Source organism: Periplaneta americana, chromosome 17 (assembly GCF_040183065.1).
Source record: "Periplaneta americana isolate PAMFEO1 chromosome 17, P.americana_PAMFEO1_priV1, whole genome shotgun sequence".
In the NCBI taxonomy this organism is placed as follows: domain Eukaryota; kingdom Metazoa; phylum Arthropoda; class Insecta; order Blattodea; family Blattidae; genus Periplaneta; species Periplaneta americana.
The window spans coordinates 2,348,835-2,363,964 of record NC_091133.1 but is presented as its reverse complement, the minus strand read 5'-3'; the positions used below and the strand labels follow the sequence as shown (position 1 = coordinate 2,363,964).

The window sequence follows — 15,130 nt, the reverse complement described above, 5'->3', positions numbered from 1 at the left end:
TTGGAAAGGAGAATATTTAGTAATCAGACAACCAGGAAAGTCAGGAAAGGAGAAGAATATGTTTGCATAAAAATACCATTACGCATGCATTGAATGATCGAGTGGGTACGTTCACATGGTGACCACAGCGTATAATGTTTGTTTTTAGTGATTTCTTCAGTTAGCTCTTTTCTTAAGTATGGGAGATGGGATAAGGCAGTAGAAATCTGCATCTCTTCCGACATTTACAGGGCATTCCACTTGAGCTAAACAGTGTTTAAAGTCAGGCCTCCATAGCTAATGGTTTCAGAGGTTACATTTCTTGTTTTTTATTTATTTCTTTTTTTACACATTTGAAATATATCAGTCCCCTAACTGCCCATTGTGCAACTCAAATAAAGAAATGGATTCGGAACCAGAATATTGTACGAAATAGAAATATAAAATTTGGAGATTTATCCTTCGAAGAGGTGGAAACATTCAAATATCTTGGAGCAACAGTAACAAATATAAATGACACTCGGGAGGAAATTAAACGCAGAATAAATATGGGAAATGCGTGTTATTATTCGGTTGAGAAGCTCTTATCATCCAGTCTGCTGTCAAAAAATCTGAAAGTTAGAATTTATAAAACAGTTATATTACCGGTTGTTCTGTATGGTTGTGAAACTTGGACTCTCACTTTGAGAGAGGAACATAGGTTAAGGGTGTTTGAGAATAAGGTGCTTAGGAAAATATTTGGGGTTAAGCGGGATGAAGTTACAGGAGAATGGAGAAAGTTACACAACACAGAACTGCACGCATTGTATTCTTCACCTGACATAATTAGGAACATTAAATCCAGACGTTTGAGATGGGCAGGGCATGTAGCACGTATGGGCGAATCCGGAAATGCATATAGAGTGTTAGTTGGGAGACCGGAGGGAAAAAGACCTTTAGGGAGGCCGAGACGTAGATGGGAGGATAATATTAAAATGGATTTGAGGGAGGTGGGGTATGATGATAGAGACTGGATTAATCTGCACAGGATAGGGACCGCTGGTGGGCTTATGTGGGGGCGGCAATGAACCTTCGGGTTACTTAAAAGCCATTTGTAAGTAAGTAAGTATTCGGAACACCTCAAAATCTGTGCTTCAGTGGCTGATCATAACAATATCTTTGAAAAATATTGGAGTGCAGGAGGTCAAATGACTTTACTGTCAAACGCCTGGCATTAGAAAACAACATATTTCACATTTTGGAACTCTTACATCCGAATATTTTATACAATTTTATTGTTTTTTAAATGTGCCATATTATTTGTCTCTGGTGCCCTTTGTTTTATTATTTTATTGGTTCCTTTTGAATACTGCCGAGGGTCTGAGAACTGCTCACTGTTATGAGTGACCTTGTAGATAGTGCATCGTGTACTCGTTTTTACTGTGACAACGTTGTTTAAGTTCCTCTTAGCTTTTAGTTTATTGTATTGTTTATGCTTTTTTAAATAATTTTGGATGAGGGCGCAAATAGCTGGAGTAGCTGACTGAGCTGATGCTGCTCCTTCTTGTTTACTTTTTCAGGGAGATTCGTCTGATTTGGGTGGAATGGAAGCTGAGCTGAAGCAGGAGGGTAAAATATTTACTGAAAGGTGAGCATAGTGTGCGAGTTTTTGATACTTTTAGTTATTCTTTATAATGATCTCTATGAGTATATCACAGTAATTAGCAATGTGGTACCTCAGGCATTTCCCTGCATGCTGGAGAAATGCCTTTGAACTAGTGGAATTGTGATGTTTCTGGAAAATGTACACTTGGATACTTCCTTTTCCCAGAATCCAATTTCTGTAATATTTTCATTCACCCACCCACCCACCACCTACCCACCCAGTCAGCCACCATCCAGCTACGCCGGTCGAAGTGGGTTCCTCCAAGTTGGTGACCGGGGCCTGCTTTTTCGGACATTTTTCGTCTTATCACCAACCACACCATTTCGTTCTCTCATCTTTTTCATCGCTGTATTTCTCCTCGCCGGCCACCATTGCATGCGGAACGCCCACCACATCATCACAGCCATTTTCACCTCTCCATTCCCATTGTTAGTTTTTGTCACGTCCGCCACCATGACGGGATTAGTTAGAATGCCTGATGAGGCTTCATTCTTCTTCCCCTTCTAGATATTATATCCATTCTTAGGTTAAGGTTCTTAGGCTTATAACTCCCGTCTCACCAGCAGGGATCTTTCGTATCTCCGTGGTCCTGTCCCACGCTTTCGAGCGCGACTTCCGAATTGTGTGGCCTGACAGGACGCCCAGCAACGAAGCCATAGTGGACCCTTCACTCTGCCCCTATATGCAAGTTTAGGTGCGGAGCCCGGACCAGTAGTCATGTACACTCACGTAGAGCCACAATGGGGACCTGGGGCGATTTAGACGCCCAGGTGACCGACTCTGCTCGCCGGGGAGGATATCGCTCTGAAGTGTTACCGCTGACGAAAGGGATACGCGATGTAATCAACCACAAGTACCCTGTAGCTTTGCGATCTCGGATTATTCGGCTTTAAGATGGTTGGGCGTGCATTTTACGAGTCGGGTTGTGGAAACTGGATAGTCCTGGGGTTGTTCAGTGTAGAGTGGGGAGCCACGGGCGGTTATTCCCGTGGTAGGGGCATAAAATTGCGTACCACCTCTGGTGTATGACTAACCGTTAGGTGTTTAATGCCCAGTTTGAAGAGTAACTTGTGTGCGGTGGGTTGCTTGGGATCGGGATGTGGGGGGGGGGGCTCATAGACGGCACAGACCGCGAACAATTTTTTAGGTGTCTTTTTCTTTCGCCCCCTCCTCCGGTGGCAGGCTGATGCTGACTTCATTTTAGTGAACTTTTAGCACCATATCCAAACAATTCATTAGTTTTTACTGATGGATCCCAGATAAATGATTGTGTTGGTTGTTCCTTCGTTACAAATCAAGAGATATTTAAATACAGACTAAGCCAATATACTAGTGTTTCTACTGCTGAACTCTATGCTTTTTACAGAGCTTTATTGTTTTTAATTAGGCAACCTCGGGGCCGATTCCTTATCTGTTCCGACTCTTTAAGTGCCATCCAATCCTTCCAGTCTTTTAATTGTGATGATCCGCTTGTGTTATGAACTCACGAGCTGTTCCATACTCTCCTTAGCTCTGATTATGAGATTGGAGTAGTGTGGATTCCTGGTCATGTAGGGATTCTAGGAAATGAGGCCGCGGATGCTGCAGCCAGGGCTGGTGCACTGAATGGCTCTCTGGTATATTGGCGCGAGAGGTGGCAGGACATTCGAAACTACTTGAAATATAAAATATGGTGGCAATGGGAAGGAGAATGGTCTGCACAAGAGGGAAACAATTTACGAAATATGAAGGATACTGTTCGAGTTTGGGATTCGTCCACAAGAGCGTCACGACACAAAGAAGTTTTACTCACCGGGTTGAGGATTGGCCACTGTCATCTGACACATGGCCATCTCTTACGTGGCGAACCTCAGCCGGAGTGTGATATGTGCCGTGTTCCACTTACGGTGGAGCATTTTTTATAGCATTGCAGAAAATTGGACCGTGTCCGCCAGCAATATGGAATTCGGCCGACATTACCTGACGCTCTTGGAAATGATTTTAATTGTAGAAATGCAGTTCTGAGATTTTTACGGAATACAGGACTGGATAAGGTGATTTAGTTTTTTATTGACCCGTTTTACTTATCCTCCAGACCCTTTACATCCAGAGGTTACATTTGTTTTATATATGATTTTGCATTGTTGACATTTCGGACTTTATACATCCGAATATTTTATAAAATTTGATTGTTTTTAAAATATGATACACAATTTGTCTCTGGTGGCCTTAGTTTCATTGTTTTATTTTTTGTTTTTAATACTACCTAGGGTCGTAGAATTGCTCACTTTTATGATTTTTTAGAAATCACCTGGTGTATACTGCATTTGTGTACCTGGTTTTACAGTGACAACGCTTTTGAGTTCTTTTAGCACTCTGGTTAATATATTATTTATGTCTTAATTTTATTAAGAATTTTAGATAAGGGCGCAAATAGCCATAGTAGCTGACCCGCCCGTTTTAAATCCTATTACTACTGAAATAGGCAAACTCTGTGACGAAGAGTAGAAAGAAGAGAGTGATGTCGATTTCTTGAAGTAGTGAGCAAATGAAAGCATGAAGACAAGTAATCAGGAGAAGAGTTTTGTAAAATTTTGTATAGAAGTGAAAGAGCATGTATGATTCTTCTTTCCTTTGGACGAGCCCAATAGAGCAGCTCAAGAGACGGTGTTACATGGTCAAATTTCCGAATGTTACAGAGGAATCTTATACATACATTATGAACACATTGCAATCCCTCAGTTAGGTTAGAACTTAAGTTTGTTAACGAGGAATCGCAGTAATCGAGATGGGGCATCACGAGTCTGCGTAGTAGAAAGTGGTTTGCGTGCTTCAAAGGATGGAGCAGTGACAATATTTTCTTGCATATATGGGCAACTTCAGTGTTCCAGTTAAGATCTTATCAGCCACCGACGTAGCTCAGTCGACTTGCCTGCCGATGTGGAGTTGCACTCGGGTGCGGGTTCCATTTCCGCTTGGGGTTGGATTTCTCCGAGGTTTTTCCCACCTGTAAGGCAAACCAGGTAATCTATGGGGAATCCTCGCCCCATCTCGTCATATGCCATCTTGCTGTCTCCCATCGATGCTAAATAACACCGTACTTGATACAACGTCGTTGTGGAAAACCTCAACCAGGTAATCGGCCCAAGCGGGGATTGAATCCACGCCCGAGCAGGCAAGCGCCTTAGCCATCTGAGCTACGCCATGGCTCTTCCGTTCATCGGAGGCTTGGCAGTGACCTTTACAGTGCTTGCCAGTTCGAAACCCTGACTGATAATCGTGAAGTAAGATATGTACAATTAAAAAATATGTTTTGAATTAAGTAAATCAGTAATGCTATTAATTTATTAGACTACACCTATTTCATGAAAATGAATCTCTGATGCCCTAAGTATTCATTTGTCTTGTTTTCTTGTACTTTTGTGCAAAGTATCGTGACCTGTACACATTCCGTAACATTGTACCCTATCTGTGTTGCGACTGCCTGTAAAGTGCATCATTAGCATTGCTTTATTCATGAAGTTGATTATTATTTCAGCTTCAAAGCAGCTTTCACTAACTGGATCTTTGATTGCAGTTGTTGGCATATGGACGAGAATGGTACGCTAGACGTAAATTGCTCAAGTAATGAAAGCTGCCTCCCTTCAGAGGATCCTGCTAATACTAGTGCATTTGGGCTCCGGATTTACAGTCGGGTCCTTCAAAGAAAGGGAAATTTACACTTCGACACCCACAAGGACACAGAAAATAGTTCACAGACGTTTGTTTGTGGAAACCCTTTACCAGTTGCTTACAGTTCTGGAATGCATACCCGAAAACATTCTGGGTGTAGGAAGTACAATTGTGAGATCTGTGGGAAACGTTTTTCGCGATCGGGATATCTCAATGCACATCTGCGTACGCACACAGGCGAGAAACCATTCAAATGCGATGTTTGCTGCAAATGTTTTTCACGTTCGGATCATCTCAATGAACACGTGCGTACGCATACAGGCGAGAAGCCGTTTAAGTGCAAAATATGTGAGAAGCGTTTTACTTTCTCTAGTCAGCTCAGAGATCATCTGCTCTCGCACTCGGGCAAGAAGCCGTTCAAGTGCTATATGTGTGACAAGCTTTTCTCGATGTCTAGTCGCCTGAAGGAGCATCTCCGCACGCACACCGGCGAGAAGCCGTTCAAATGTGATTTGTGCGAAAAGCAGTTCTCCGTTTCAAGCGCTCTGAGAGTCCATTTACAACGCGCGCACACCGAAGAGAAGGCGTTCAAGTGTCACGTGTGTGAAAAGTGTTTCGCCGTATCGAGGCGTCTTAAAGAACATCTACGCACGCACATGGACGAAAAGCCGTTCAAATGTGAAGTCTGTGAGAAGAGTTTCACCGTATCCAGCAGTCTTCGAGTCCATCTGCGTACGCACACAAGCGAGAAGCCGTTCAAATGCAAGTTGTGTGAGAAGCGTTTCACCCTTTCCAGTTATCTCAGAGACCACGAACGTCGGCACAGCGGCGACAAACCGTTCAGATGTGACTTGTGTGGGAAGTATTTCTCATATTCGAGAACTCTGAATGACCATATACGTACGCACACCGGGGAGAAGCCTTACAAATGCGATATCTGTGACAAGTGTTTCACCGCTTCGAGTGGTCTTAAAGCGCATTTACTACGCACGCACACTGGCGAAAAACCGCGGTAATGCTATTTCTGCCGGCAGGTCTACATCTTCCAGAGTCCAACTGGGTACGCAGATGATTAAATAGCAATCGTTTAAATACGACATTATATTGTCGCACGCATTTCTCCATATCCAGATGTTTTGGGCTACATTATGATGTGACTTGTGCTTGATGTACAGGGACATCATTTTATTTTTACCAACATTTTTAATATTAACCTGGCTATACCTTTGGATCAACACCGTTTGCTATTCCCTTCCATGACCGGAGTTCGATGATACTGGCGTAATATACAAACAAATCACTTTGCTAGGTATAGGAGGGAAGAAAAGTAGTTCTCCATTTACGTAAACTAGGAAGTATCGCGATTTGGAGTTTGATCATTTTCATTAGGTTTTTGTTTAATCAAAATACAATATAGTATTAACAATAAGTGTTTTACTCACGAACTGAGCTGTCCATGTGGACGTATTCATTATGCAGTGTATATTATACTGTCTACAGCACATTAGCGTACAATATAGAGAATGAAATTAATATGAAAAATAATCATTATATGGATATTTAAACACATTTTTGAAAATGGTGGCCGTTCATTTCGAAACAGGCTTCAGTTCTAATGTGCATATTATCGCACTATATACTATTGTATCTAATCCCAATTACCAGTTTCGTCCTTGTAACTAGTAACTCATGTTGAAATAATTCTGTACCTATTCTATAAAAGAGTACCTTACGTACTGTAAATTTAATCTTCACTTCTGCCCGATCCGAAAAGATAAAATTACTCAGACATACTACCTACTGTCCGTCCAAGTGGTTATGTCGTAGGGTTGTAGAAAGGGAGGAAATCACGTGACAGTTAATTACTTAACGAGGCCCTTTTATTTAAGTTATTTTAAACAGTTGTATAATATCACATAGACGTCCAATTCCTAACAGAAATTAATGTTCTCACAAAAGAGCTAAGACGACAGCCCAGCCATTAGCTGGCGAATAAAAGGTGGGGGAAACCGGGACACGACGTAGGCAAATGGACGACAGTATCTGTGCTAAAATGATTCAATATTGAAAGCTCTTTCGTCACTGGAAAACGCGAACATATTTTTGGAACGTAGTGTTTACTACGACCGTAAGGCTACTATGATTGTCTTGGATCTGAGTGCAGGACGGTTGAACTTTATTAGTAGATGGGGTGGGAGTGAAGTACATTCAAAAATTCAGGTACAATAAAAATTGAAGTAAAAATAAAATGATGTCTCTGTAGTTAAAGTAGCAAATGCTGTAACACACAGAAGACGTGTGAACAGCCATCCAATTAATGCGTGTGGTCCGCAGTGTTTCAAACCGAATTTCTTTACCTTTCATAACCCTCTGAAATTCATGACGGTCTTGAGTAGACACAGGTCCCAAAAACTGGCCACAACTACGATGCTACGACGTGTGTATGGTATGCGCTGCATTCATTTGAACTCAGCAGTGTAAGCAATACTGAAGGACCACAAATAGCTCAGTCGCCTGAGATAGCTAGCCTTAATGAGATCGACAGAGTATGAACCCATCCAGTCATACTTATTTGTTCTATTTGACCTGTCTGTACTTCCAAAATGCTGGTAATTTAAATTTCCTGGACACAGTGAAATACGCAAAGTCTTTTTTTCAGATCGCATTTACCATGCAAGTCTAAATGTAACTGCTGAAATATATCATGATAGATCAATGGTAAGTAAAATGTTCACAGAACAAAACAAAAAAAGGGGAATTAAATGCAGTGTTCGAGGTAATTCATGGTAAAAGTTTGAAAAATATTGCATAATACTTACGTGTCCTTCACAATCACTTTTTAGTTAGCAGGATTTGCCATGTGTTTTCTGCGCACTTCTGCCACAGGAGAAAGATTTTGTTTCAATGAACAACTTTTGGTCACCTGAAAGACATCTGCAAGTGACACGAGTGACAAAATTATTAACGTGGAAGTGAAATCAATATATTCCTGCTTTGAATTTTACTATCACATAGAAACTCACAAACAATACAGGTATGAGGAAAGTTCTATTCAGTGAGAAATACTGCCAACAGCGACATCATCATTATGGTGTGTCTTATACTCGGTAAGAATGTACGTAGCAACAACAATGGCTGCTGCTTTGTTAGCAGTAGGTACATGCCGGGTTTTGCTGGCCACCTACTTTGTTACTGGTATGTAATAGTAATATACGTTACAAGAGCGGTATGTTGACGTTTTCATGGTCGAGGAAAAGATTGAAAAAGCGAAACGTAGTTGAGCTTTTTTAATTTCCGAGAACATGAAAGCAAACATACAGCTCATGTATCGTACATTATTTTGTGCGAAGATCGTTTATTACATACCTGAAAGAGTAATTTCTAATTAGTTGCAATGAAATCTCCATGTTGGTTTCTGTTTAATGACGGCAACTTCGGAAAACCAAAATATCTTTCTTCAACATTGTTGCTATAAAATGTTTTTTGTGTTTACTATACTCCAGCAGGACGTGATATACGTCTGTCTTTTTTTCCCCCAGTCTATAAATGCGAACTTAAACGGTAAGGTTATGTAATGATTTATTTTTCATTTTAATATTTTAACAGTATTATTTATATAACATACTGCAGTAATAGCATCGGCATCTGGAATCTTGTTGATTTTTTCACGGCTTCCTTAATGTTACTTGTATCAGGAATGCAATAAGTTTCGTGGAGTAGTAGACTTTACTTAATTTTTGCAAATATTTAAAAACAATAATTACCATTGCAATTTAGGTGAATTTGCAGTGGTAAGTTTCCAATTTATAATTATTACTATGTTAAACGTCTCTACAAATAATATGCTAAAAGCCTAAAGCAGTAAAATGAATGTCGCGCTTAAGCTGTAAGAAGAGGGAAATTGTTATGTGTGTTACGTTGGGAATACTGAATGTGGTATTTCACACTTACCGCATATTGGTTCTTTGCGGAAATCAAGCAAATACGCACGATCTCGCACAAACATATATGAAGACTTGAAGTAAATCAGGATTTAAGTATCATTTCCATACGTTTTACAATTTCGTTTCTATTATTGTTAATATCAGTTAGCCTGCGATTTGCTATTTAGGTACTTTAAAAATGTATTTGTACCATACCGTTGTCGTAAACTTTACTTATCCTGTGATTTGCTATTTTAGCATTCAACTGAACTTCTGTTAATTTTACTCGGTTTGGAATTTGCTATTAATTTGTGCCTTTTCCATTTTGTTTGTAATTACGATTTGGCAATTAGTATATTATTGTATGCTGGTAATATTGTTATTGTACTTATATTCCATGTCCAAACATTGCAATGAATAACAGACTACTACTACTGTTGCTACATGTTGGAAAGTCGAATGAATACTGTCGGAAGTTGTTGAATTGCAGTGTTACGGTAATTGTTAAGTAAAATGTATCCGATAGGTATGTACAATAAATTAAAGAAGTAACCTGATATCTCTGGTATAATAAAATATACAAAAACAGATATAGCCATATAAATATGATTCTATTGGTACGTCAATAATATACAAGAGCATGTGAGAGATCTGAAAGAATGCAAACTTGAGAAGCCATGCCTTAAGTAAGACCAGAATGGAGAATACACTATAATAAGAGACTGCGGGAGCGCAAGAAGGACAGTGCTGCTAGAACAGTATTGTGGAGCAGCAACAAACTGTGTCATTATTGTTCAGTGAATGAAGTTTTGCTCGACAAATTAACATTTTTGTTTGAACATATACATAAAAACATACATATTTACATACATACATTCATTCATTAGCATTCTGCAATCTTTCCTATTTTCTGCCTTCCTCTTAGTCTTCGCATATGATCCATATCTCATTGTTGTCTATCATCTGATATCTTCTTCTGTCCTGAACTGCCCGTTCACCATTCCTTTCAGTGCAGCCTTTAGTAGGGAGTCTCTTCTCAGCCAGTGACCCAACCAATTCCTTTTTCTCTTTCTGGTCAGTTTCAGCATCATTCTTTCTTCATCCACTCTTTCCAACAAAGCTTCATTTCTTATTCTGTCTGTCTACTTCACACACTCCATTCTTTTCCATATCCACATTTCAAATGTTTCTATTCGTTTCTCTTCATTTCGTCGTAATATCCATGTTTCACCGGTCGAGGTGGGTTCCGCCAAGTTATGGATTATGCAACGTCCCAAGTTTGATGTAAGTCTGATTCGATGTTTTAACAATTTTACACCAGCTTTTGTTTATAGACTTCGTTATAGTGAACTCTTATCACGATATCCAAATTATTCATTAGTTTTTACTGATGGATCCTGGATAAATTATTGTGTAGATTGTTCCTTCGTTTCAAATCAAGAGATATTTAAATACAGACTGAGCCAATATACCACTGTTTTTACCGCTGAAATCTATGCTTTTTACACATCTATTGTTTTTAATTAGTCAACCTCGGGGCAGATTCCTTATCTGTTCCGACTCTTTAAGTGTCATTCAGTCCTTGCAGTCTTTTAATTGTGATGATCCGCTTGTGTTAAGAACTCAGGAGCTGTTCCACACTCTCCTTAGCTCTGATTATGAGATTGGAGTAGTGTGGATTCCTGGTCATGTAGGGATTCCAGGAAATGAGGCCGCGGATGCTGCAGCCGGGGCTGGCACACTGAATGGCTCTCTGGTATATTGGCGCGAGAGGTGGCAGGACATTCGAAACTACTTGAAATATAAAATTTGGTGGCAATGGGAAGGAGAATGGTCTGCACAAGAGGGAAACAAATTACGAAATATAAAAAATACTGTTCGAGTTTGGGATTCGTCCACAAGAACGTCACGACACGAGGAGGTTTTACTCACCTGGTTGAGGATTGGCCACTGTCAACTGACACATGGCCATCTCCTACATGGCGAGCCTCAGCCGGAATGTGATATGTGCCATGTTCCACTTACGGTGGAACATTCTTTATTGCTTTGCAGAAAATATGACCGTGTCCGCCTGCAAAATGGTTTTCGGCCGACATTACCTCATGCTCTTGGAAATGATTTTAATTGTACAAATGGAGCTCTGAGATTTTTACGGAATACAGGACTGGATAAGGTGATTTAGTTTTTTTATTGACCTGTTTTACTTATCCTCCGGAGCCTTTACATCCGGAGGTTACATTTGTTTTATATATGATTTTATATTGTTGACACTTCGGACTTTATACATCGGAATATTTTATAAAATTTAATTTTTTTTTCTTAAATATCATACACAATTTATGTCTGGTGGCCTTAGTTTTATTATTTTATTTGGTCGTTTTGAATACCACCTAGGGTCGTAGAATTGCTCACTTTTATGATTCTGTACAAATCACCTTGTGTGTACTGCATTTGTGTACCTCGTTTTACCATGACAACGCTTTTCTTTTAGCACTCTTGTGATTGTATTATTTGTGTCTTTGTTTTATTACGAATTTTAGATAAGGGCGCAAAGAGCCATAGCAGCTGACGCGCCCTTTTTAAACCCTACTACTACTGGACGCTAAATAACCTAGTAGTTGATATGGCGTCGTTAAATAACGAACTAAAGAAACATTAATGATATTTAATAGCAATATAATGTAAAAATTAACATAGGAATGATTTCTTTTGTTCATACTCATGTTTTGTGTGCAGTTGTTGTGACTTATTAATTAACATTTCAACAACTTCAGTTGATTTATATAACTATCCCGTTTTATCCAACCAGTTTGGCAGAACGGGACACTTGCACAACTTTCAATAAACATTATTTTCCTCTTAAGCGTTGTGGTACAGAGCACATTTCCAAATCACTTATTAAAATACAGTCCTTAAGGGACTCATAGACAATAACTGTTTGTTATTCCTATCAGTGATCTCGAAGTTATTAGCTATTTCGCGCTAAGTATCTTTTTTAGCCAACTCTCCCCTATACAGAATAGCCTGTCAAGTTTTCTGTGCATAAGAAGCTATTTTAATCTTACCTGTCCTCAATTCACTCAGAAGTTACTGTACTAACATTATAGCATTATGCCCATCTAGAGAAACTACACTTTCCAATGGTGAAATAATAATTATACAAATCGGTTAATTAGCATCCGATATTACTTTATGCAAACACAGAAACATTCTCTGTAGGCTATGTTAATAGCTTCTGTTTGTTGTTGTCCAAGGCCCCTTATAGAAGAAGTTATTTGGTTTTATTTCATTACGGCCAATTATATGGCACTGTTATTTTAAAACTCATTTATCTCATTAAATATCATTCCTATTAAAATTGTGCATAGAATAAAACTTATCGGACATGATATTTAAAGAAACTGTTGTTATGTAATATTTTGCTTGAAAATCAAGAGAAAGGGAGATATTTCGATTTATTTAATTCAAGCCCCCTTCTAACCACCTTTAAATAAAGTATTTTGAATGCCATTTAGCCTAAAATCTAAGTTACAACGAACTTAATTTATATTCCAATTTTCATATAAACTGGTTCAACCATTATCATGTGAAAAAGTAACAAATATCCAGGCAGACAGACATACATACAAACAAAAATGTCAAAAAATCGATTTTCGGTTTCATGATGGTTTATTATACATGTTAACACCAAATATTTTTGGAAAAACGAAAATTACCAGAAAAATTTTGGTTACAGATTTGTTATTAGTATAGATTATAATAAAAGCTGCTATATTTAACAATTGTGCCATATGAGGATTAGTGAAATATAAATTTTTGCTTAATTGCCAAAAAAAAAAAAAAAAAAAAATTGATATTGTGAGTTATGATTCTAGAGGACTCGTTTATTCATTCAACGTATGTTCCGTTCTTGATATTCTTATTTATCTAATAATTTCTGTTTTTTATTATTGTATTTAAAGCCATCTATTTTCCTAATGAAATATAAGAATAATATTCAAATCAATAAACTGCAGACGTATTGATTCAATAACTGATATTCTGTAAATCCCCTGTAATATTTTTAATTCTAATTTTTTTATAGTCGCCCTGCTTTTCGTACTATTTTGCCCATTAGCACAGTTGCCAACCCTACCAGTTACGAAAGCAGGAGATTCGAAATTACTTATATCTTTTAAGGAACCTGCAGGCTCATTACTGGTCTCACATAAGCCTGCCATCGGTCCCTAGCCTGTGCAAGATTAACCCAGTCTGTATCACCATATCCCACCTCCCTCAAATGCATTTTAATATTATCCTCTCATCTATGCCTTCCCAAAGGTCTTCTTCCCTCCAGCCTCCCAATTAACACTATATGCATTTCTGGATTCGTCCATACATGCTACATGCCCTGCCCATCTCTAATGTCTGGATTTAATGTTCCTAATTACGTCAGGTGAAGAATATAATGCGTACAGTTCTACATTGTGTAACTTTCTCCATTCTCCTGTAACTTAATCTCTCTTAGACCCAAATATTTTTTCTTATGAACCTTGTTCTCAAACACCCTTAATCCCTGTTCCTCTCTCAAAGTGAGAGTCCAATTTTCACAACCATACAGAACAACCGATAATATAACTGTTTTATAAATTCTAATTTTCAGATTTTTTGACAGCAGACTAGATGACAAAAGCTTCTCAATCGAATAATAACAGGCATTTGACATATTTATTTTGCGTTTAATTTGCTCCTGACTGACGAAAAAAAAAATCTAGATTGCAATAGGAATTTCAAATTATAGAACTTTACTTTCCATTAAAAAAACATAATCTTGGCTGGCCGCATTATTTGCGTCACTCAATGTAGTTAAAAAAATTGCCACATAGGCCTACTTGCAAAGGTTCAGAACGACTCTACATTGTTCAGGGAACAATGAAACAAGATCAATATATCCAGGTATTGGAAATCAGGCTTACCCCTCAGCTGAATGAATGGTTCCCAAATGGGGAGGAATATATTTTTATGCAAGATGGTGCACCTTGCCACACTGCTAGGAGAGGCAAAACGTTTCTGGCTTCCAAAAACATTCCACTTTTGCCATGACCAGGAAACTAGGAAACTCACCGGACTTGAATCCCATTGAGAACGTCTGGGGCTTCGTAAAAAGACAGATGGCAAAAGAATTTATTACTACCAGAGTTCGACTTATTGAAAGGCTGATACATGTTTGGAATCACAATGAGAGGATCCAGGAAATAATACAGAAGTGTATTGTAAGCATGCCAAAGAGAATTGAAGCTGTAATTGAAGCCAATGGAGGTCGTACGAAATACTGAAATTTCTGTAAAAATGAGGTGTAGTTGGTTATTTATCAATATTTCTTGAATTAACATTGTTATAATTGTAATTTTACATAATATTCTTTAAAAATTAAATATGTAATGTGAATTCTGCTTCAGAAAGGAAACCAGAGTTCAAATGAGGAAGTAATGTGAAAAGTAGAGTAAAAATGTGAGTGATTATAATAATGTGGCTAGGTACTGTATATTCTTTGACTCGCTGAGTCTCCTCTGGGAATTAGTAAAGCGGAAATAAATATTAATATAAATTTAATGTTTAAAAATATTGATTTCATAATAAGAAATTCCCAGTAACTAACAACAATGTTAATTCGTTTAAGGTGGAAAATTATTGGTCACGAATAGACCTAACATGTCAGACGGCGCCAAAGTTGCTACATTTACTGCTCCGTGTGGCCGCTTCCATTTAACTCAATGCTGCCTATAATTCCAGCTACATTTGTTGCAGAAAACTTGCTACAAATGTAGCTCGTGTGGCCGTACCCTTAAAGGGAATGACTCAGACAAACTCTGTGAAAAAAAGTTTTTTCTGAAAATAAGGTGCGAAAGGACAAAAGCGGGGAATTTGTATCATACTTCGATTTTTGGCAATA

General features: G+C 38.5%; 1 protein-coding gene across 9 annotated transcripts in view; it reads left to right on the top strand.

Moving 5' to 3' along the window:
- Window positions 1–9,711, top strand: part of LOC138693135 (zinc finger protein 77-like) — a 55,992-nt gene extending 46,281 nt beyond the window's left edge. For all 9 annotated transcript variants that reach the window (XM_069816798.1, XM_069816796.1, XM_069816792.1 and 6 more), the window contains 2 exons: window positions 1,539–1,606; window positions 5,181–9,711. In XM_069816798.1, the coding sequence (XP_069672899.1) occupies window positions 1,539–1,606; window positions 5,181–6,291 (1,179 nt within the window). In that variant the 3' untranslated portion in view covers window positions 6,292–9,711. The remainder of the gene's footprint in view (window positions 1–1,538; window positions 1,607–5,180) is intronic.
- Window positions 9,712–15,130: the final 5,419 nt, after the last annotated feature.